Source organism: Mus pahari, chromosome 5, assembly GCF_900095145.1.
Source record: "Mus pahari chromosome 5, PAHARI_EIJ_v1.1, whole genome shotgun sequence".
Lineage (NCBI taxonomy): Eukaryota > Metazoa > Chordata > Mammalia > Rodentia > Muridae > Mus > Mus pahari.
In genome coordinates, this window is record NC_034594.1 from 81,002,025 (window position 1) to 81,027,894 (window position 25,870).

General features: G+C 40.0%; 1 protein-coding gene across 1 annotated transcript in view; it reads left to right on the top strand.

The window, feature by feature from the left end:
• Positions 1-25,870, top strand: part of Cdh20 (cadherin 20) — a 220,421-nt gene that overhangs the window by 145,224 nt on the left and 49,327 nt on the right. Inside the window, exons 2-5 of the mRNA XM_021197692.1 lie at positions 13,868-14,244; positions 20,896-21,190; positions 21,755-21,874; positions 24,732-24,899. Of these exons, the coding sequence (XP_021053351.1) occupies positions 13,999-14,244; positions 20,896-21,190; positions 21,755-21,874; positions 24,732-24,899 (829 nt within the window). The 5' untranslated portion in view covers positions 13,868-13,998. The remainder of the gene's footprint in view (positions 1-13,867; positions 14,245-20,895; positions 21,191-21,754; positions 21,875-24,731; positions 24,900-25,870) is intronic.

A 25,870-nucleotide genomic window follows, 5' to 3' on the forward strand; every position in this document is an offset into this window, starting at 1 on the left:
AAAAAAAAAAAAAAACAAAAAGCCTCCAGTGTTTGCAACCATTAGATCTCCTTAGTCATGAGCGAATATGAAACACTTGAGGCAGACTTATTCCTGTGTGCTGCTTCTTGCTGCTGCCCTGTTGAATAATGATAATGTTGAATAACTGATAATAATTCTCCCATTACTTAGAACTGAAAAGTCAGAATCTTAGTTTCTCAACTGCCATGCCTGATTGGAAACTGGCATGGAACTCCTACTTTATGTCTCTCACAACCACAAACAGAAATTAGACCAATCTAACATACATACTTTCTACATTAAGACAAGATTATACTTAAAAGATGGTTTTAGTTCAAAGTTAACACCACCACTGGGAATAAAAGCAGCCAAGAAAATGAGGACATTTAACAATCACTACTCCTGGAGTTTATTATCTGATACTTTCAAAGACAGGTTACAACTGCAGCCTATAGGCCAAACAATAACTTTTCGTGTTTGTATTGCTGGGTATGTTTTGGGGACCAATCCAAGACAGTGATATCAAGGGAAAGAAAACACTGAATCTTAGGTTTATTATTAACTTCATTCTGTTGCTATAAGACATGTGGAGGAGATCTTAAAGTAACATGGGGGAAGATTTATTTAGCTTGCACTTCCAGTCACAGTCTATTAGGACAATCAGGATAGCAACTCAAGCACTAACTTAAAGCAGAAACCAAGGAGGAATTCCACTAACTGATCAACTCAAAATCATGCTCCATGACCACCCATCTGATTAAGGAATGATGCCATCCACTGTGGGCTGGAGTCTTCAACATTAATTAACAGTGAAGACAATCCCTTTCAGAAGTGGCCACAGACAAAGCAGATAAAGGCAATTTAAGTTGAGACTACTTTTCAAATGATTCTAGGCAGAGTCAACTTAACAGTTAGTGAGAACTAGGACATTGGAGTTACAGTGTTTCCTATTATTACCTTCTGTGACTATTATTAGGCTCTGCAGATAATGACGACTGTTAATCTTGGACCAGTTAATACTAACATAATGAATCACTATATTATTTCACCATGAAGTTTCTACAGGATAGTTTCCTAGCCTCTCACAAAACTACCAAGTGGTTACCTTTTTCTTCCGCCAACTGAAAGTTATGACAACAGTATGTTAAGAAGTTGACAAAAATGACGTTCAAAACAATTTAGAAACCAATTTTAACCTTCCTTCAAAGATCAAATTGCACATCAAATTTCTTTTAAATCATCTATTATATGTCTTGGCTGTTCTCATTCCTTACTATAATAAGAAGCCTAAAAGAAACACTGATTTAAGTCATATAGGTATCAAAATTAATTCTTTAGGATCAATTAGATAGCCATTCAAAAGCCATGATATATACTGCAAAATTATCTTCTAGGAAGTTTATACAAACCTGGAATACTTTGTAAATGATATGAGGAACATACAAAAATGCATACATATATTCAACAATACTAGTTAGCTTATCTTCAATGTTTGCTAGATTAGGTTGAAATTTCACATCACTGTTTATATTCTTCAGCACTTAGTATTTGTGAAAATCAAATATATTTCCTATACATTGGCCATCTCATATTATCTATGAATTTTTGGCTTGTCATTTGCCTTTTCTCTATTGTGGTGATCAACACTTTAACACCAAACATGAAAGCCCTTCATAGGTTAGGCACAATGTATCCTGTTCTCTCATATCTGCTCCCTAATTCTCATACATATAATTCAGTTCTAATAATCATTCCATTGTTTTTCTTTTACAAACTTGGATATTGAGAATTATCCAACCCAGTGCTATACGATAATATTCTCTAACATCTTAGTATTATAAAAATAATATTCACTTCACCTACACATTCTCTTAATGGTTTGGGGTTTATTAGTTTGTTCTTGGTTTTGTTGTTGTTGTTGATGATGATGATGATGATGATGAAGATGATGATGATGATTGGGGGACATTTTTGTACTCTACTGACCTGCATGTGCACTTTGTCCCTTTTAACTATTTAGTATGTGAGGAGCAAGTGTTCATCTAATGACTACTTGATAACTTTTATTTAACCTATAAATAATCAATACAGGTAATGGAGTCTTTCTTGCCATACAGATTAAGATAAAGCTTAGAACAATGTTGTAGCAGAACTTGAAGAAGCTTTAGAACTTCTAGTCAAGAAGGGTATGGTTCTAGAAGCAACATCTACATTATTGATCGTAAAAAGTCCCAACTGAAAGATACCATGGGAGGCAGCGAGGGGGCTCAGTGAGCAAAGGTGTTGGGTGCCAAGCCTCATGACCTAAGCTCAACCCCTAGGACTCATGATGAAGGAGTAAGCTGACTCCTGTATCTTATTCTCTGCTCTCCATACATGTGCGGGTCTACACAAGTATGAAAGCACACGCACATACCCATACATGCATACACACATACACACATGTGTGCACACATACACAGAAAGATTTAAAATAAAAAAAATGGAAATGGACCAATATAATAGTTTCAAGCTTCTGAAGAAACCCAGGCATTACAACCTGAGTAAAATTGATCTAATGTTTATGTTGAATTTAGAAACCATTCAAAGTAGGTACTGAATCCAAAATAAGTACTAAGACATGAAATATTTTTATTTAATATTGTTTAGTTGGAAGGTCCATTTTTACTATTCAGTTTTTCAGTTCTTATATCAAGTTGTCCTCTAAATCTCAATCTCCAGAGATAACTGGATGCCAACTCATAGCTACTATATGATGCTACCAATAAGTATTACTTAAGCTTAGATTACTGTTATTTTCCTAATCCCAGTTCTCATGTGGGATTCTCAAGCATTTCTGAAACAGTCTTTAAGCTTTCTGAGTTACTGTCATCCCAGATCTCGTCTCCCACTGAAGTACTGACACATTTCTGATCAGAAGCAAGGATCCCAGTGGCGAAAGCTCTCTATTTCCTTGCTTTGCACTAATGTCCCATGGCCTTTGGTTACCTATGCCTCTTAAGATGTGCAGTAATATGTCCTGGTAAGAACTGCGAGTCGCCCAGGAGTGCCTAGCAAGTGCAAGGCCCTGGGCTCCATCACCAGGTCTGCAAAATAAATGACTGAATACATAAATGGACTTTAAAATTGAACATGGAAAATATAAATTATATCATATTAAAAACTTGAAGGAAGAAGTAATGCCAAGCTTTTAAATACATTTTTTACAGCTAAAAATATTTATTGGTACTCAGGATTTTGTTTGTGCCCAATATTGTACTGTCAATGGTACATGTGTAAAGGGTATTACCTTTGTTTCCAAAATCATGTAATGTGGATATAAGACAGATCATTTATTATGATACAAAACAGAACTGTGAGGGAGACAATACAAAGAGCTTTAAGACACCAGAGAGGGAAACACACAGGGAAGAAATAATTTTAAAATTATAATAATCATCTATAAGATTAGGTCAGGATAACCTTCAATAACCTTTTAAAGGTTATTATCCTCATTCTAAGCTTATAACATTAAGAAATCTGTCTGACATACTTTGAGTGGCAAAATCATTTTACCTGGTGTCAAAGCAAAATTTTAGAATATATGTCATGTTCCATGAGAATTTTTTTTAAAGGCATACATTGGAATTTTTATTTTCCCTCAACTAGAAAATAAAATAAACTACCAATTAAAGCTTTGTTCTTGATTAGTTTATATTTTATTTATGACGTGTGTGTGTGTGTGTGTGTGTGTGTGTGTGTGTGTGTGCACTCCCAAGTGTGGGCATGCATATGAATGCCACAGCTCAAAAGTTGAAGTCAAAGAGCAGCCTATACTAGGGGAGTCTGATCCCTTTCCCCTTTTGGGTGTAGGATTACCCAATTCCTTTCTCCTTTTGGGTGTAGGATTACCCAATGCAAGTTGTCAGGCTTAGCAGCAAGCAGCTTTACTGACTGAGCCACCTTTACACCTTTCATTTCATACTCTTAGGGAGTCGATTGGTTTTTTGTTTTGTTTTGTATTTTCTTGGCAAGATTCCCAGTTGTATCTGTGTCATTTCTTATACACTAGAGGAATGGGGGCTAAATACTCACTGTTACAGTATGAGAGAGAAAACATATAGAAGGAACAGCATTAAGCATAGGCAAGTCCAAAGTTGTGGCTAAGGGGAAGCTAAAGTTTCAGCAGAGCAGAAGCCATTTGGCACACAGAGCCTGAGCTGTGGGAAGCTGGGTCACAGCGAGAGCTCAGGGTGTGTTCTATGAGAAAAGGGCTCACATTCTTTATGCCCAAAGCTGCTTTGAAGTTTTGGACTAAAAAGAGAAAGAAAGTTCTTGCCTCTTAGAATAATCAGGCAAGGGATGATGAATCTTTTATTCTGAAGTCTAAGTCCAAATGTATTACCTTATCTCTAATGAATGCTTCCTCTCCACTTCCTGCTACCGCCCAGCACAGTCAGAGGCCACTGTTAGCCCTTTTCTCCCACACTGGCCTTTAGTAGCAAAGCCCTGAAGAAGCTGTCTGTATCTCACCTGGCCTTCCTCCAGCAGGACCTTTGCCTAAAGATGCCCTCCCCAATTTCTCTTGGCCTCTTAGCTGGTTCCCTTGCACCCCGCCAGCAGCCTTTCTACAGTTTTTGCTCACTGTAATGTTGGCATGTCAGAACCTTGGCTTGTTCACTATAAACAGTTACATGTGTTAGAAACTCATCAATCCATTTCCAGCTGAAGTGGCTTGTGTCTGATTTCCTGCGGCATATCTCATTATTCCCCATTTAGCTTATTTGTCCAAGTATGCTGTAGTGTGCATCTTTGTGTGTGTGTGTGTGTGTGTGTGTGTGTGTGTGTGTGTGTTCTTGTGTATGCGTGTGGGCTCATATTGCAGGCCAAAGGTCAATGTTAGGTGTCCTTCTCAATTGCTTTCCACTTTATTTACTGAAGCAGGGTATCTCACTGAACTTGACATTTACCACTCCAGCTAGCCTAGCCAGCCAGCTTGCTCCAGGAAGCCCGTCTTCACCTCCTGGGCACTATGAATACAGTCAGGCTGCTGTGCCCATCCAGCATGTATGTGGATTCTGAGGACCTGGATACCTCAGGATTGCATGCAAATGTCCTACCTACAGAGACATCTCCCCAGTGCTTTATTACTTCCTGAAACGGACTCTGCGCTCTAAGATATTATACTATTCTTCTCACAAGCAGACTCTTGACACGTTAAACACTGAAATATTTACCTCTGTCCTTCAAGGCCCAGTTCATAGACATCCTTACACCTTCCCTTTCTCAAAGAAATTATATCTCCCTCTCTGACAGGCCAAGCATTTTACATCCAAGGGCCTGTGGCACACGCCCTGTGATACAGTCTGTGGAGGCCTAAGCATGAACTCACTCCTGAGGAAGGATCGTAGCTCATCTTCTTTCTAGCTGTGGATCACCAGCAATGTCCATTTGCAGAGCTGTGAAACTGACCCCTGCATACCACACTCGGGTACTTTGCAGAAAAACTTTCCACAGAATTCTTGAAATGACAAAATGAATGTAAATGCTATAACACAGCCTGGCCTGGAATGAGCACTTCCTGACCCTACATGTTGTTCATGCTGCCAGGGATGGCTGCAACATTGTCATGGCTGCTAATAATGCTACTGTGTCAATGCTTATTCTGACTAATGTTTCTACCACCAGCATTAATGGCAACCTCTCCTTTTAAGTTGTAAACTTCTTGAAGGAAACCAACCAACATTGATTGAGCACCTGTGGTTTTCAGGCACAAGCTTAACCATCTTTCAGACACTGTGGTAGGAACATCGTACATGCTTTCCTAGTACAAAGACCTAAAATAGCTTATGATCATCTCACCTATTTGTGACAGACTCAAGGATATTGTGCATTACTCAAAATTATACAAATATTAAGCTATAAATCAGACTTTTTCTAGGTAGTCATTCATCCTCTGATTAAATATATTAAAGTCTTATGTCTTAATCTTATGTTAGCTGTGGTATCACTTGCCTGTAACTCCAGTACTCAGGATTCTTCTGATCTTCCAGGAGTACCAGCTACACATAGGGTCCATAGAGAGACTCTATCCCAAAAGGCAACAAACTTCATTTAGATAACAGATTTACCTGTTCTCCAAATTCTTCTCCCTACAGGTAAATTGTTATGGCCCCTCCTAGTTAACACAGCCTAGAGTCACCTGAGAAGGGAGTTTCAATGAGGGACTGCCCAGATCAAATTGGTCTGTGGAACTGTCTGTGGAGGACTATTGTGATACTTCCTGTAGTAGGCCCACTGTGAACAGCACCATTCCCTGGGTAGGTAGGCTCCTGCTGCATATGAAAGTTAGCTGAGTATACACCAGTCTGCAAGATAACCAGCATGCAGCAACCGCCATCTTTGGCTGAGAAATGAGTTCCTTGGTTGGAAGTAATGCTTTGTGAAACAGTAAGTAAGACTTCTGCTAAGATTCTGCTTGACTCCTAACTTCCCTCACAAATGTACTATCACCATAAGGTGAAAGAAACCCGTTCCCCTACTAAGTGTCTTTTGGTCATGATATTTGTAATAGCTATATGATGAAACAAGAGTATTCTCAAAGGCAAATGGCAGAGAAAAGCACTGAGTAGGTCTGTTGCTTGCAACTTCTTTCTTTGCTTTTTTACTTTATTTTAGACTTTCTCATTATGACTATGTAGACCAGGCTGGCCCTAAACCTGTGGCAATTCCCCTCCAGCCTGCGCCTCCAGAGTGCTGGGAGGTACATGACAACTGTCCTCAATTCCTTCTCAAAGAACTTTCTCAAGAAATTATGTTTTTAAATATTTTAAATACATGTTTTAATGAACAATGACAAATTTAACACAACTATAATAAATGTTTAATAAGATGAGACATTGGTGAGCATGTGGGACAATTCTCAGAAATCAAAAGTGATCACTCTTGTCTGACTATAGTCAGAGAAATTGCCCATGGACTGAGCTGCAGTTCCATTAGCTTGATTACAAGTGAAAAGCGAAGGATGGGAGGGTAAAGTAGGTCAAAGCCTTCCTGACTCCTTGAGGAGTAGAGCGTTTACTAGCAACTTTGTGTGGAAGGACCACTGGTAGTCTATTTGCTAGTCTTGGAGGCACTGAAAGGGGAGAAGGGTAACCTGAACTGCGAACACTGTTTACAGTGGAGACGAAAAGCTGAGAAGGCTTGGACATGGACACTTGCAGACAGATCCAGCACTGGGAATGTCTATATACATGACAAGGGAGGGGGAGTAGGAGTTAGAAGTCAGTGTGGTTTCACAGTGGGGCCAAATACACTTTTCAAATACAGCTCTTAATTACATAATTCGAGCTTGCTGCTGCTTTATTTTTCTATTCTTATTGCACAAGTGCACACACACACACACACACACATACACACACACACACACACACACACACACTGACACACACATCCTCATCTTCATACTCTTACGTAAAATCAGAGCCAGTCCTAAACTTCAGTTAAACTCTCCTGTGCTTTCTCACTATAACATCAACCCCATATGCAAGTGAACTTTACGGTTGCATTTGCATAGACTACTTTGGCTGTAGGGAAGACGGAGAGAGCAGAAGCTGGAACACCAAGAGAACTGGCAAACATCTGAACCAACACCATAAGAATTCATGTATTATGTAACCCAAATTAGAACACGTAAGAGTGCTGCCCACTCGCCCAGAAAAATCTCTGGGGAAATTAGGTATCGTCTTGTTTCTTGTTCTGTTCTTTTTTTTTTTTTTTTTTTTTTTTTTTGCCACATTCCTTCAATTCTGTATACACGATCAGTTAACCAACTATCTCCTTGAGTGGTAAACAAGACAAATATGGACACAAGAAATGTCCACACACTGGTGTAAAGATACAGCCAACTTCAGAGACATGAATTTGAAGAAATGCAGTGCTGTGGCACAGGTAAGACCTGTGTGGGATTAGAACGGAACTAAAACTCCTGTAAGTGTTTAGCGGGGAAGTCCTGGATCCATTAAGAATTGAGAACCTCACCCTCTAGAGCAATTGCACAAAACTCATATGAGCTCCCTGAGACTGATTGAAGCAGCAAGCATGGGGCCTCCATGGGTCTGCACCAGGGTCTCTATGTATGAGTTATAGCTTTCACTGTAGTATTTTTGTAAGAGTCCTAGTATGCAAATGAGTGGATCTCTGGTCCTTGTGCCTTCTCATGGAACTGCTTTCCTTCTGTCGGGTTGCCTTGTTCAATCTTAGTGTGGTGGGTTTTGGTTTATCTTATCATATTTTATTTTGTTATGCTTTGTGGGTCTCTCTCAGAAGCCTGTTCTTTCCGAATGAGAGACAGAATGGTAGTAAATCAGGATAGGACATGGACACTTGGTGAGAGATCCAACAGTAGGAATGTCTATATACATGACAAGGGAGGAGGAGGAACTGGGAGGAGTAAAACAAGGAGACACTATAATGAAAGACATAATGAGAAAACCCCTATTTTTAATAAAAGGGGGAAAGAGAAGAGGGCCTCGGGAGCAAGGGATGTGGGGTGGGTTGGTGAATTCATGATCATGATGCAGGCTGGAGGCTTTATTTACCTGAAGACTGCTGCGAAAGAGAGGTGTGAGTGAGTCCGCTGAAGGTAATGAAAGCAGCTTCTGCTAAGAGCACTGTCTCTTCCTTTCATGATTCAAAACCATGCCATGGACCCTTCTCCAGATGGAGACCCAAGGAGTCGAAGAGATTCAGGAATATTCTAATGTGATTGGCAAAGTCACTGAAAATATTACCTTTGCGGTATTCTGCATGGGCTATCGTTTGCAAGCCATGTGTGCTCAAATATACAATCACTGTATGAGCAATATATATATATATATATATATATATATATATATATATATATATATATATATGACCACACATGTCATTCTCTAGAAATCCTGTAGTTTATTCTGAAGCAGTCTGACTCCTATGCCTCACAAGAGACCTTTGATGGAGACATGGAACGTGAGATGCAGAGCCACATCTGACTTAATGTGGGGCAACTTATGGTATACTGTCATGTTTCATTGTGACGTCTAAGATCTCCACGAAATTTCTCTTTCCTTGTTTTCTTTGAAGTGCGTTTTTGAAGCTCTTGATTAAAATCAGTCTGATTGCTGAAGAAGTACAGGAACATAAAAACACTGATACTAAATGAGAAAAAAAGAAAGAAGGAAGAAGAAAGAGAGGAAGGAAGAAGGAAGGAAGGAAGGAAGGAAGGAAGGAAGGAAGGAAGGAAGGAAGGAAGGAAGGAAGGAAGAAAAATAAAGAACATGATTTCTCCTAGGTATATTGGAGGAGGTTTATTGCAAATAAAAGGAAGAACATAGCCAAAGACAAAGACAAATGGGAAGCCCAGCCTGAAAATGATCCTGAGCTTACCCATGTGAGAAGGGAAGCAGGGAGAGGGGAGACTAGGAGAGTATATGGCAGACAAAAAGGCCAGGTAACCAAAATGACTGGATTATATAGGGAAGGGCAACAGGAAGAAGAACAGCCCAGCTCTTGGACTGGGGGAGTTTAGGGTGATGGGCTTCATATACCAGCCACACCCTGTAACAGGCAGGGACTGGGGAATGTTGGGAGAACCTGGTGGCCAGGTCCACTTGGATACATTATATAGAAACTTCGGCCATTTGTTCTGGGTTTGAGAGCTAACATCCCAGTCTTTTGCTGATAAAAAATGATAAGGGGGGACATAATCTTTTCTATGACTACTTCCTGCTGGCTTTGGGCATCATAGCTAGGAACTAAAGAAAGCTGGAATGTTAGGCAAGGCCACCCATTTCACTCGCTGTACAGGCTCTTCTTGACTATCTGGGGCAGGTCAATTTAGAATAGTTTGTAAGGATGGAACATCTGGGGCTAGCTGCTTTGGAGTCATCTAGAATGCAAAAGTTCAGATGTTTGGAAATTCCATCCCTAGTACCTAGGCTGGTGAGTAGTCATCTGCAGTGTTTAGTTAGTTGGTCCTGCTAGTTTGGAGAGTAGCACTCCAAGGTCAGGGAAGACAGAGGGGAATCTGTCTCTCAGGAAGAGGCAGGTGAAAAACTTAAGAGTACTCATGCGGAGTCCATTTGACCTGTAAGATGTGGATCCAAGTCAGCTCCCTGAAGTTTAATTTCTTTATAAGTTTGCAAAGAGATGAAAGTTTCATATGTGTTAGCAGACACCACCCCCAACACAGACTTCACCACTTCACTAAAGGCATCAGAGCACAGCAGCAAAGCAAGCACCCCACCTTCCCACAGGGACGCACCCCACCTTCCCACAGGGACGCACCCCACCTTCCCACAGGGACGCACCCCACCTTCCCACAGGGAGTCTCTAACAGTCTTCTGCAGAGACCCCATTTGAAGTTTTCTAAGCAGTTCCTCCATTTTCATGAAAAGCCCAGGAAAACTGGATAATGAGGAGAGAAATCAGAGGAAGACCATAAAGGCCCAGTTCATTTCAAGGAGAAAGCAGTAACCACCCTCCGTCTACATTTTAAATATCACAACGAATTTAAGTAACAAAATAAACAATTCACTGAGAACACACTTTGAGCACAACTTTAATTTCCTCCTACTGTGTTCATTACCAAGCTGTTTGCTTTCTTTCAGGAGACTAGAGGGTTGGGAACTTTTAAAAGATTCATTTAGCACAGAAGTCAATTTCCACTAATGTAGTCTTCACATGGCATGGGTATTCTCCCCAAAGCAGACCGGTGTATAGATATTCATGTCAGCGTCTGCATTTACAGAAACAGTAATTAGCCTCAAACAAGTAATCTATTCATATCTGTAGGAAAAATATAAATGTGAGAACCATACCATCTATAACTGCAAACGGTTAGTAAGTCTAACATGAGTGGGTTTTTCCCTTCTTTTGTAGAAAGCAGATCTTAACTATGATAAGGACAGTGTTACTATTGTACAGCATGGCTTTTCATTTCTGAAAATTTAGACAGGGTTGTTGCCTGTGTGTTTCACCCTCAGGAAGCAGAAACAATTTTCTTTCCATCATTTGTCATTACCCAGGTTCCTAACACAGATTTGAGATGCATGGAAATCTTCATTGCTGAATCAGAGAGAGCCCGGGGTCTACCGCCTTTCACAGAATCGCAAAGAAGTCCCTAAACACCCCAAACCACGTTTGTGCATATAAAGTGAAGGAAGAGAAAACAAGAACTTTACACTCATTTGTAGGAAGTCCAAGTAGGCAAGAGAGGGAGAGAAAAGCTGAGGCAATTGAACTGCCTACGAAACATTCATCACAACGTTTCTACTGAATTTTTTGAACTCTTCTGATCATACCTATAAGTAGGGACAGGAGAGCTTAATTGGCAATAATGCTTGTCTATTTATGAGAGCTGGGAGACTATAATGGTCACTACTTAAAATCCCTCAACATTTCCTCAAATCTTGCTCTGCTCAGCAACTCAACTCTAGTCAGTGGGAAGAGAGTAGGGGCCTTTAAACACACACACACACACACACACACACACACACACACACACACACACACAGAGCAAGGTGCTCAAAAAATAAAAACAGAGAAAAAAAGAGTGCTTGAGAGAAATCTCATATGAAGCCCAGACATTACATTAGCCAAAATGCACATGTATGCACACCTATTAAGCACATTCTATGTTGATAACTACAATCTATAAAAGAACTTTCTCTACTATTACAGAGTTTACTAGTAGCTGTCCCTTTACTAAGTATCTTCATAAGGAAAAGCCATGAGTGGTTATTATAGAATTGGACTGAGCCAGAATCTTCTATCAAACAGTACTCAACACACATGAGAAATCTGTGGGATGATTTCATTACACACTCCTGTAGGATTTTGTTCCCAGTTGTATCCATGAAGCACATTTTTATGTTTATCTTTATTATGTTCACATATGCCCCTGGCAATTTATGTGATTCTCCAAATTCCAGTGGCTACTTTTGCTATTAACCTTCATTATCCCATCACAGTCCCAGGAGAGTTCTGTGGAATAGACAGGAGAATTACTGTTCCTACTTAACAGATAAGGAAATTAAATATGGAAGCCACTCACAGAGTCAACCAGCAGAACTCCAATCACAATCTTGATGATATGTTGTAGACAAGTCAGGGGTAAAGATAGAAACAGAAAACAAACTGTTAATCAGTTGCACTTGTGGAAATTTGTGTGTTGATAATACATAGACCATCCATTCCCCCTTGTGGATCACCAAACATGGTAATCTGCCTATCAGTTTTGGGGGGTGATACTCTTTATTTCACCTTATATTTCCCAAAGAAAGCACATTTGTGTCTCATCAATTCATCTCCCATATTAAGGTTCCTCCTTCTAAAACACCTCCCCTTAGAAAGGGACTCTCACACAAAAAAGAATTATATGTTTCTGTTAGTGAATCCATAAAGAGAAAGAACTGCTACTGTCTGGAAACTCACCTTCTACCAATACCACAAACGAACCAGTCTAAATAAGGCACCCCTATATAAGGCATGTGCTTTCCTTAAGACATAATCTATCTGTAGATCAGAGCTCTGAAGAGGCATGGCCTGTCTACTGTTATGTTATAAACCAGTTTCCTCAGACTTTCCTCTCTGCCAGCTCCAATGATATGACTTGTCATAAAGTGAAATAACTCTATATGAGTGATTATGATATTTGTAAATATTTTCATGCATCTCACTGGGGAGAATTAGAGAGGATGCTAAACCTTCTTCTGGAGATTACAAGTGGAAGGCAGAACCTGAGTTAGCATCGATGCATCTATTCCGAGCCACTTCCAAAACAAAGGTCACTATTTAATTGCACGGATCTGAAAATCTCAGTGCACACATTCATTCCAAGGCACAGAAACAGTTCTGCAAGTTAGCAGTAAAAATATTAAGTGCACAGAAAACACTTCCACTGCTCTGATGAGTAGCCTGAGTGCAAGGCTATCTCATCAAATCCAGGCTGGAAAGGAAGAAAAGGTTGATGAGGTCATAGCCAAGAAGTGAGGTCACAGGTTAAATCTGACTCCGCAGCCACAGAAGAAGTGTGACTGATGAAAAGGTGTTTCCCGGGTAGATGTTAACGTTCCTTTGCCTAAATGAGTCTTTCAGGCCAGGAAAGGAAATCTGTTAGAACGACTCTTAGCTTACTAGTAGTGGCATATGACTAATAGCACTTTAAAGTCCCCTGTGAAAGATATAATGATTAACTGACCATTCACATCCTTGAAAGGTCACATTAGCAGCCCCTATCAGCACACCACAGCTGATGCAGTAGAGTGTGAAACTTGATTCTTATGAGTTCAGAAAATGATTAAAGTTGCAAGTTGTCATCTATGGCTGCTTATAAATGAAGCCCAAGTTTCACAGAATAATCAATAACAGGGGTAGAAAAAAGATAATTGTCTTTGGCAAAAGAAAAAAAAAGCCCATTTTTTTGTCTACTTTTTAATAAGCCAAAAAAAAATCAGTTGAGCTAATAGAAATGTTAGTTGTTGGTAGATGTAAATTTTAGAAGGAAACACTATTCTGAAGAGTTCAGAAGATTATAGATATTTTGAAGAACATACTATTAATTTTTCAAGGTAATCAATAAGACAATCTAGCCCTAAAGGTAAGCTATTGTGCAGAACAAATTTTTAGATTTCTATTTTTACTAGTTACATTGTCACTGAATTCAAATATTTGGGACTGATATAGCAAGATATACTATCTTTTTATAATCAAAATATTATTTATTAGGAGACATTTCATAACCAGCTGACTCAATGAGCAGAAGACAAATTATTTTCTGCTGTTTCTGGAAAACTTACAAGCAGCTCCAGAAAGGAATTCCCTGACAGTATTTCCCTTAACTTGACAGGACTTCAGCTTGACTTGAATGGAGCCGTCCTTTGGGAAGCAATGAGTTTCCAATAACCTGTGGTGTGGCTTGTTTTATTTGGAAAATACTCAACCCCAGTGCTTGCCATCCTACTTGACTCCTGCAAGCCCATGTGGACTACGGGTAGAATGAGCAATGCAAAGAGTTGGCTTGGACTTGGCACATCCTTGTACTTCTGGGCGCTGATGGACCTTACGACCGCCGTTCTCTCCAGCACTCCAATGCCGGAAGTTGAATTAGAAACACTCTTCTCTGGGAGGTCACAGTCACATCAGCGAAGCAAGAGGAGCTGGGTTTGGAATCAGTTTTTTGTCCTGGAAGAGTACACTGGGACTGACCCTTTGTATGTTGGCAAGGTAAGGTGTGCCCAGAAGAAAGAGAAATTCTCAGGGTGTTGAGATTGGGTATTAAAGTGAATCGAATATGAGTGATTGTCTAACCTATGTCAGAGGTCTAAGGAAAACTTTAACTAGTTGGACATTATTGACCACCAGCTAAAATATAGCACTGCTTTGTAAGATAGTGATCAGAAAGAAGACTTTCTCTAAGCTTCCATTCAGTGGGGGAAAAAAAAGACAACCATGTTTTGCAGGAAAAGCCTCAGACCTTAACAAAGGTCACTTAACCCTTAATAGAAAAAGCAGCAGCATCCTTCTAGGAATAACACAACTGAATGTTCGCACTGTGTGTGTGTGTGTGTGTGTGTGTGTGTAAGCACTTCTGTAGGTTTAGCTTGAGACTTAAGTTTAATGAAAATCAACAACAAAATGATAAAGCATTCTTCTTCAAAATCTCTTAGTATGACTGCTTTGGAGTTAGTTAGAGACAACCAATGGATATATTTATAAACTTTATATTCAAAACCCCTTAATTTGTCTATCATCAGTTCATTTTTAACCTTGGCTTTCTCTTCTGTTTGCCTTATTTGGTTGTTAATCTGAGACCATTTTATGAATGCAACAAAGGGAGAGAGAATGGGAGACAAAAAATTAATTAGAAAATAAATAATTCATTCTGATAACTTAAACACTTGTTTAGTACCAAAGCTATCAGCGTGTGCTTCCAATACAAACACATGTGGTTCCATGCCCAGCTCTGCCAGGAGCTTCCAGGGAGCCCTGTGAACCCAAGTCTTCAATCGTCTCAACAAATGCTACCACTCCCTTCTTTTCTGAAGGATTTTAATGCTTAGCGTGGTACCTGTGATGGTTACTCATTGTGACCTTGGAATGCTCACTAGTAGCAATAGTAGTACAGAGTTCATTATGGGAACCCAGCAGCTCATAAGGCATACCTAATACTCCTGCAAATTAAATTCCCAACCTATAAATTCTCCTTCATCTTCTTTATCTTTTCTGCACAATTAGTCACCAAGGATATCAATATCTCTTTGCCAGTTTCCTTCATATTCACTTCTTCCTCTCAGAGATTCTTCAGTACCATGATTTTCTGTTCCTCAAGATCAGATCAACTAAGCACGCACCACCTAAGTCTCGCTGTGTAATGATTCCCCTGAGGATGTTTATCTTTTGAAAGCACCTACTCCAGTATTTCAAACTTCTGAATCAACACATAATTCAAGAACATCCTCTATCTCAGAACCAACATAAGGGCCAAGACATGTCTTCTTCCAGCTTCCTCCCATCACTTACCATGCAGGCCAGATGTGTGCACATGCTACTGTCCTGATAGGCATATACTATGGCTACTTCTCTAAAGTGGCATTCAAATTCCCCAGTATCTACCCTACAAGCTATTTACATTGTGAACATTGCTGCAGCCTAACAGGGATTTGACGATATCCAGTTTCTTGATAGTTGCAAAATAGTCCTTCAAAGTAGATATTTGTGGTTATTATGGAAATACATTTAAGAAACTAATGTTAATATACTGTAATTATTTTATATTGTTATACTTTAGGGTTGTCTTCCATCTTTTAAAAGATAGAAACAGGGGTATTGATATATTGGTATATCCCAGCCTTGTCTATATCACCTCCCAGGCCAAGATAGTAATGTAGAATGAAACTGTCATCTAATATTGTGGTGAACTTTGCTCATCCATTCAGTGTGTGTGTGCACATGAAGCAAACAATTGTAACAATACTGTGAGGTGACTGCAACCTAGGGAGCTGGGCTTGGGGTAAGGGGTTTTGTCCACAAGACAGGACCTATTCATGATAAGTAAAGCTCCCGAACCATCACTCTTGCCCCACAGCCATGGGTTTTCTTTCCCAAGGTTCAGAAAATGGCTGGCCAATGACTCGAAATTCAGCCATGACAGCATCCTGACAAGTGCAGTGGGATCAGAATCCTGAAGACTTGTTTCCTGGGCTTCTCGCTGACGTTGGGAGGTTTAGGCATTATGTTATTGTGCCCTGTGTAAAAATTATACATGTATTATTCAAATGCTGATTTCTATACCCCCATATCTGGTTGTAACCCTTATTCTAAGAATCTCCTGCCTCAATGTTGTGTAAACATTGCTCCCCAATTCTTTCCTGGTTGGTCAATAAACTATTAGCTTATTAGCCCATGACTGAGCTTTGGAAAGAATAGAGATTCTTCCCACCCAGGGAAGGAAGAGAGAGAGAGAGAGAGAGAGAGGAAGTGAAGATTCATCACAGGATACCACAGTCTCTTGAACACTGTGAGACATCAGAGAAAACTCCGGGAGCAAAGAAAGCCATAAAATGCCAATATCTCAAGGATTCGGGCTGGGAGGTAGTCAGGTTAGTTTAGAGAATTAAGACAGAGTAATGGTGCTCAGCTGTTGTGCCCATAAAGCTTGATAAATAAATATAACAGTCCAGTGTCAATGATTTGGGAGCTAGCTGTGTTAAGAGGAAAACAAAAAAACATTTATTAAAAATCCACTAGCAGGGAAGTATGTAAACATGTAACAAACTTGAAAGGAAGGCATGCTCGACCCAGGGTACGAAACACCCACATGCCTGGCCAGTCTCCTGCCCCAGTCACACACTGGGGTTTAACCTCCACACATAAGATACTTAGATATTCACTTGTTGATGTCCCTCTCTCTACTTTCTTTTGAAGAGAATTCATTCATCTCTCACTTGCTTTATAACAGATTGTTGGCTTGTCACCTAAAGCCCTGGGAGATGTCTTTTTAGAGAACCTGCCATAACATTTGCTTATTTCAGGAAGAAATATGGCAATGATGATCAGCATTAACTTGTATGGCCTTGTAAAATCCACATCAGGCTTCCCAAGGATGTGGCATCATCAAGTTACAGCTAGATGATATTAATTGACACATGCAAGGAGGGTTACAGAGAACTCTGCCTGGGCATAGACCTATTGGCATAAGTCATGACGAGGCTAAGATTCACATGGCCACTGCCTAACCACAACTATAGGCACTTATTGACTTTCCAGAATGTCACTGGATACTCAGAAACTTCACTGGGAAAAGGTGTGAGGCCCACCTGTACCCCAAATCCTAAATCCTGCTATTTTTAGAATATACATCTACTTTCCAGCATTCTAAGATCTTAAAGAGTTGTGAGATAGAAGAGATATCCATTTATCTGTCTAGAAGATTTCTAGAGGAAAGATGTCTAACCAGAATATACTTATATGTTATAGCTGGAGTTTACTTAGTGTTCGCTGAAATAAATATGAATAAAGTTAAACGTTTTTATGGCACCACCAATTTTCCAAGAGCCTTAGAGAACTTATTTAGTGGGGTCATGAATGTCCCTGAAGCTTTACCCAGCCTCATGAGGTGCCTTCCACATTTAAATCCTGGAAGCCCTAACCTCTGCCCCCAACCTGATGTCCCTGCCAGAAGATTCCTTGCCATTACCCTAAGTCACAGTAGACCTGATACCCTAGTGCCCTCTCCTCCTTCATTGCTATTGAAATAACTAACCGGTAGAGGATTGTTTTCTGCAGGATCCTGGAAACATACAACTATATTTCTCACAAGTCAGTTGTGCTTAAGCCTCTTTTATAGCTGATATGCTTCCTGTTCATGAAAGAGTCTTCCTATTTCACTGCAGGAGCCCTCTGCCCCTCCCCTTGTGTCCTAATCTGCTTTCTGTGGCTATGATAAAACACAGTGACCAAAAGAAACTAGAGCAGGGAAGATTTATTTCATATTACACTTCCATGTAACAATCATTCACTGTGGGAAATCAAGCAGAAACTCAGGAAGGAGCCAAGACATTATCAATGGAGGTTCAACTAATTTTTTTAGATAACCCAGACCCACCACTACCAAGGGATAACAGTGGACTGGGCCATCCTAAAAGAATTAGCAATCTAGAAAATGCTTCCCAGGCACAAGCCCACAAGTCATCTGATGGAGACAATTTTTCTACTGAGGTTCCCTCTTTTCATATGTGTCAAGGCAACAACAAAACTAACCGGGACACCTTGGAAACCTGTAGACACACTCACAAGCAACCCCAAAAGTACTGACTCTTAAAAAAGAAGGTAACATGAGGTTTCTGCAAAAGCTTTACCCTGAGCCTGTAGCATCTACTACATGATACCAAGATGATTACATAGTCTTTACCTCACAAGATTTTATTGTCTGCAAAGATTCCTCAGTATCTTCTCATATGGGGGGTGGGGGGAGTGAGAGAAGGAATGTGAGATTCAGCACTGATTCCATTTGACCATAGCCAGCCTTATCAACCTCACAAAGCAAAGATGCCCCTCAACGCTGCTAGCTTTAAGCCTACTCCAAAGGCAGGCCTGTGATGGCATCAATTGTGCTTTAGTGTCAAGCTCTGCATCCATCATAACTTGTCATACCTTAACTCTTTTATTGCAAGTCAAGTGCCATAGGCCATAAAGCTCTACATGTACATACACATATGAACATATTTTTTCTCTCCCATTTGTAGAAACTTCTAAGTGTTTTGTCTTTCTCCTTCCAGTTCCTCTACACAGGAGCATATTTTCAGAGGGAATACATTTTTGTTTCTTGTGCCCAATTCCAAACTAAATGTCTTTTACTTCTACACAATAAGTGCTAAGCTTTTTCCCCATACTTTTTAAACTGCATAAATAGACTTTAGTAATGATAGTGTATATGGAATAAAGAAATATGAGAACACCATATTCTATATAGAATGCTTTTAAGCAAAAATAAATCCAAAGGTATTTGGGGGGTGACTTTATTCTCTAATTTCCCTTTTGTAGATAAGACACAGCTTGGATCCTTGGTTGGCATGGAATAAGCTTGAGATTAGCTCAAAACTAATGCCAACATTTGAAGCCATACCTGTCTGAGGAGGCTATGAACACTTTCAGGTGTCCCTTAAGCACCAAAGATCATAAGATTAAGTCAATAGGCAGTGTCCCTACACTTTAACCCTCAGTGGAGCAGGGCTAGTGCCCTTCCAATTCTGCAGGGACTCTGGCCATTAAGCTGTGCATAACAACAAGGCCTTTAGCTTAGTTTTACTCCTGGAGGCTTGAAGAGGTCAGATAAGAAATGAGTATATTAATATCCTTTCTCTCTGCAGGTATGTCATATATCATCACCATAATTGGCCCCATTTATAGCTTTCCTACTACAGGAGAGAAACAGTCATTGAACTTTACATATGTTAATCTCTAATGATCCCAGAAACCCTTGGAAATAAGCATTAATGCTGCTCTCCATTTATAATAAAAGGAAATTGCGGGTTTAGACAGTATATTTACTCATGTCAAAGACACTCAGCTGATAACTGACACAGACCATATTCAGGTCAGATATGTTGGACTTGTAGCATTAAGTCTAACACTTGTCTGTCTATTGACTTAATCTTGGGAACTTTAGTGCTTAAGTATGCTAATGCTGAAAACAGACAGCAACAAAGTTAGAAGTACTAGCTGAACTTAATATTTGTGCTGATTCTTTAGAAAGACACGTAAAGAATAATCCAAAACCCCAACAATCTTGATGCCCATTTGCATTATGTGCAATTATCAAGTCAGATATGTTTCTAGGATAAGGTAAAGTTGTGCTCCCAGATATTTCTGGAGAAATTATTACAAAAAATGTATGAGACGATGGGGCTAGAGTGATTGCCCAGTGGTTAAGAATACCAGCTGCTCTTCCAGAGGACGTTGGTATCATTACTAGCACACATTTGGTAGCACATGGCCATCTGTAACTCCAGTTCCAGAGATTTGATGTACTCTTCTAGCTTTTGTAAGCATCGGGCACAAAAATGGCTGAGAAATACACCCAAGCAAAACACCCATACACATAAAATAAAATAAAATTATGTTTAAAAAAATAGTCTTAGAAAAATATAGTGGGATGACTAGAAAAGCACGTCCCTAACTCAACCATCCACACATGGACTTTAATAAATCAGTTAAATTCAAGAATGAGTCTTATCAAGGCAGACATGCACACAATCAGTAAAGTTCACTTCACACCTGAAACATAAGCAAAAACAGTCTAACATAGGAAACCAGGAAGTTGATGATCTCATGCATGAGGCTGTTGTTGCTTGTTTTGATTTTCAAGAGAGGGCTTCTCTGTGTAGTCCTGGCTTCCCTAAAACTTACTCTGAAGCCCAGGTTGGCCTAAAACTCAGAGACCTGACTGACTCTGTCCCCCTAAACACTGGGATTAAAGGCATATGCCACCACTTGTTTTTCACCTTAAGATATTTAAACTTGTCTGTTGACTTTTCTTTTTCTTGAACAACAACAACAAAAAAAAAAACAATCTTTCTCAATAAGTTTACTCCTGTTTCTATAGATGTCTTTTAGGTTCCTCAAGGACAATAATTTTAAAGCATTAAAAACATACTGTGTATGAATATCATCAGAATATGACATAGGAAAACTTCCTATATTATCCTTTACTCGTCTCAAAGGATGTTGGTTCTTTACAGACAGACTTCCTAAACACTGAAGGGGAAAGAACATTCCTATGTAAAGGGAGATCTTAAGTCTTTTCCAAAGTGAAAATCAACTTATTTCCCAAACCTGTGCATATCAATAATGACATTTCAGTGCTTTTGTCCCCAGCTTCATTCAGACATGGACAGGGGAGATGGATCCATCAAATACATCCTTTCAGGAGAAGGAGCAGGCATCGTGTTTACCATTGATGACACCACTGGAGACATACATGCCATTCAGAGGCTCGACCGAGAAGAAAGAGCCCAATATACTCTAAGGGCTCAAGCCCTAGACAGGAGAACAGGCCGGCCAATGGAGCCAGAATCAGAGTTCATTATCAAAATCCAAGATATCAATGACAACGAGCCCAAGTTTCTGGATGGACCTTACATTGCCACTGTGCCAGAAATGTCACCAGTAGGTAAGATGATGATGAGCTCATTTTTACAAATAGTAGATGAATTGTAGGAGATCCTACTTTATACACATAGAGGAGAAAAAGTGGAGAAATCATAAAAGTGAAACTAAAATGACTACCAACTCCTTTAATAGATAGCTTCCTGAAGCTATGGAGATATCAGAAGCAGCCACATTAAGTAATAATTTTCCAATGCCTTCTAGTTCTGAGTTCTTAAGATTCAAAGATATGAACAATGGCTGATAGATTATATTGTGTTAGATAAGATTAGATTAGATTAGATTAGATTAGATTAGATTAGATTAGATTGTTAAGGTAAATATTGGTATTACCAAAAAACAAGGACCACATAGGCAGTGTTACTTTTACTGGCTACTAAGAATTTAACACATATGACTATCATCCATATTGAGTAACAAAATGGGAGTCATGGAATCATGATCAATAAAGGGAACTCTCCCAGAGAAGCAAGCAACATCTGTAAAATGTTTTAAGGTTGACCATGCAGGATTATAGCAGCTCTTTTAAACTAGGCTTCATTAGGTTTCTCCCACTTCTCTCCCTCAGGTACATCTGTTATCCAAGTGACAGCCACAGATGCTGATGACCCAACCTACGGCAACAGTGCCCGGGTAGTGTACAGCATTCTCCAGGGCCAGCCATATTTTTCTGTGGACTCCAAAACAGGTATATAGCATAAGAGTCAAGTCAGAGGTGTTTGCTTATTCAATAATTCCTGTGTTTTCTACTTAAAACAGACCGACTCTTCCTGTCAAGGACTCTCCAGAGTGTATTGGACAAAGAAGATGGTCATGATCTTTAAGATTAGGAGCACACACTGTAATTTCCAGGGAGTGAGACAGTGTGAATGGATTGTTGAGAGACACCAAAGCCCTGCCAACGAGAAAGTCTCCTTACTACCTTTCAAAACACCCAAGGCTATCTGTACTTACGAAGGTTCAAGGTCTTCTATAGCTTCAGAAAGTCCAAAGAAGATGGACACATTCTCCAGGGCTTACTCTACAGCTAGAATTACAGACTCTGAAAGAGCCCTCGGAGCAATCATGCAGCCCAGAATCACTAGGATTCACTCAGATGTGAAAACTGGGAAGTTAGGGGCTAGCCACGCTCCTGCGGTTATCAATATACCCCCAATGTTATCTCTGCTGAGCCAATGGCTACTAAGCAGAACCCAAGGCTGTGCAGGCGGGTTTCAATAAGAGTGGGAATAGCACATGAATATGGACCCTAAAAAGGCAGAACCTGGTGACCTTCTAACAAGGGAAGATGGCAAAAAGACTGATAAAAAAGCATCATCACAGAAAAGGAGACACCAGAGGAAGCTGGGGGCTTCACCTGTTTTTACTTCAGTATTCATATTTTAAGACACCAAGAAAGTCCACTTTAGTTTCTCTGTTGGGCAGAAGAATTACTGTATCATTGCTGTCTTACACTTGTGCCAGGATTTCTCCTTTTTCAAGAACTTTTTTAAACATTACCATTTAACCTCACAAGTGAAATATTTAGGAATTACTATTGCCCCAACTTTACACAGGGAAAACAGACCTAGGAGAAGGACCTTGAGAAAAAAAAAAAAATCTCAGAGGTAAAGTCACTGGTGAACAGTCAAAGTCACATCTTTATTCTAAAGAGAAAAGAAATATATCTCTATTATAACTAACCTGCTTTCCCCCTAGAAATCATCAAGGTAGCCAGGTACACAGAAAACGCTACCATCAAGGTAGAAAGTGGGTGAGAGGGTGTAAATTAGTGGAAGGAAGATGGCAGTTAGGGACATCTATAAAACAGAAACTTCAATAATTCTACTGAAGTGGGACGAAAGGGGAGGAGGATGAAGAAATGTCGTGGGGAAGAAAATTACAGCAGGATCAGGGTCACGTGTCCTCTATAGCCTCAGAAGTATTTTACATTATTCTGACAGTTCCCAGGAGGAGCATCTCTAGTGGTGAGGTCAAAAATCCATGAAAAGATTGTCATTGCTTTAGCCAAGAGGCACATAGATCGTAGGAAGAAAAACTCAGCCAAGGGGTCGTTCCCACACACTTGCCTTTCCAAGCAAAAGGTCTGTTTAAGGACAAGTTATATCCTAAACCTATAACAATAATCATGTAATCTTCCCCTCCAGTGTATGAAAGATAGCTTTTCTAAGCTGCAGGAGTAAAAGGAGAAAAGAATCTCTGCATATCCCTGGCGGGATCAGAATCCTACACTTCTGTGCGTCTGGTTTAGATACCTCTTCTTCTTTCATTATTTTCAATTTATCTCTTTATTTACTTTATATCCCAAAAGCAGCTTCCTATCCCTCCTCTCCTCCCAGTCTTTCCACACTATCCCCCCATCCCTCCCCTCCTCCCCTCCAACTACTCCATTTCTCTTCAGAATAGGAGAGCCATATCAACCCCCTGGCACATGAAGTTGCAGTAGGACTAGGTACATCTTCTCCTATGGAGACTAGACGAGGCAGCCCAGTAGAAGAAAAGGGTCTCACAGACAAGCATCAGAATCAGAGACAGTCGCTTTTCCCAGTGTTAGGACTCCCACTTGAGGAGCAAGCTACGCATCTCTAACATACGTGCAGAGGGCCTAAGTCCATGCAGGTTTCCTGGTTGGCAGTTCAGTCTCTCTGAGCTCCTATGGCCCAGGATAGTTGATTCTGTAGATTTTCTTGTGCTATTCTTGACCCCTCTGTCCCCTACAATTGTCCTTCCCCATTTCCCACAGGATTCCCAAGCTCCACCTAAGGTTTGACTGTGGTAGACCCCTCTTCTTAAATGACACCCTGTCACCACACCTATGCTTTGCTTCTGCTCTGAACTGCCTGAGGAAGTCCATTTCTTATGCACGGTAAATAAATAAATAAATACACACACACACACACACACACACACACACACACACACACACACACATACACACCACACACCCTGAGCCTCTAGTGCCCCTCTCCCTGCTCAAGGAACTCAGTAAAGCACAGAAGTAAGCAGAAGAAAACAAAACTGTGGCTGTAAACACAGGACATCCCTACCTCCAGGAAGTGAGGAGGCAGGGAATTCATATTAGGAGGCAGTATCTAAAGAGTCTTTGACACTACAAGAGCTCTAGAGGTGAAGGCAAAAAGAGCTGAAGGAGAATAACCTAAAATCACAGACTTGTAGACACAAGAAGGTTTGTTTTGTGAACTCAAAGCCCAGGTTTTCTTAGGTAATGATAAAGTAGTCTATAATTGCCACAGACTGCAATTCCTGGAGTCTGTAAGAAAACCGCTGCTGCCACCTCCTGTTCTGCCTCAGTAACATTGCCAAGGACTCCAGCCTCTGGGCCCTTCCTGACGGGTGTCTTATTTCTTAGCCCTTTGTTTTATATGGTGTCTTTCTGAAGCTGGGAATTTAACCTCCAGTTTAATAAAAACGAGTGATGTGAATCTCAGTTAGGCATTTACAGCACACAAGGAAGACATATACAAACAAGTCCTCAGGAAACTAGCTGTGTGCTTTTACTTTTTAAAACCGTTTCTGTCCTGCAGGTGTAATCAGAACAGCGCTTATGAACATGGACAGAGAAGCCAAGGAATACTATGAAGTGATTATTCAAGCCAAGGATATGGGAGGGCAACTTGGAGGATTGGCTGGTACCACAACAGTCAACATCACCCTCTCAGATGTCAATGATAACCCACCCCGATTTCCACAGAGTAAGTACCAACCAGAGCATACCTCTCAGCCAGAGGGACCCGTGCTTTACTGAGGTTCAGTGTAAGGTCAGTTTGTGTTAGAAATCATTATGTATACATTCCTTTGTTACCCACCTCCCTTCTGGCCTTCTGCTGCCCATGGCACTTTGTTTGTTTGTTTGTTTGTTTGCTTTTACCTGATGGCCACATTCACAAACCAGCCCAAAATTAAATGCTAAGATTAAGGTTTATCAGGTAGGATTAAAGTATTATGGACAACAAATAATTACCACGAGTAAGATTTGTTTTTAAGCACTAACTCTCTGTTTATTAAGAGTTCATCCTCAAGGTGATTTACCCATGGAAATTAGTTCAAAAAGCATCTCCTGAAACAGCCAGAGCTGTAGCTGAACACACCACTATCTGACCACATTAACCAAGCAATAGTCAAGTGGGTGCCAAGTAGTACATGATCTAAGGACACCAGGCATGAGGAACACAGATACTAGGCCTGCCACTCAAAGCCTAAAATCGAGCCAGGAGCACACGCTCTACTCATAAAGGAAAAGCAGTACAGTGTTTGATGTGCCACTAGGAGGTTATCCAGGTCTCACACTGACTAATCCTACAGCCTAGGAAAACTAAAGAATCATGAGCAGTTTGTAGAAATGCACATGAGCTGGCTTCTTGTTCTCTAAAAATGGCCATGAATAAAGACTTCACAGGGTAATGAGACTTAAACAAAAGATTGAAGAATAGAAAAGATTTACACCAGCATAGAAGGAGACATGACAGGATGAAGAAGCCACATTCATTAAAGCACTATCAATTTGAGACACCATTTAATGTAATGTACAGCCCTGTGCAAAATCAACAAAATCTTTTCTGTATCAGAGGTCATCTGAGTAGAAAATTAAATTCAGAAGTATATATGTATGTATGTATGTATGTATGTATGTATATATATATATATATATATATATATATATATA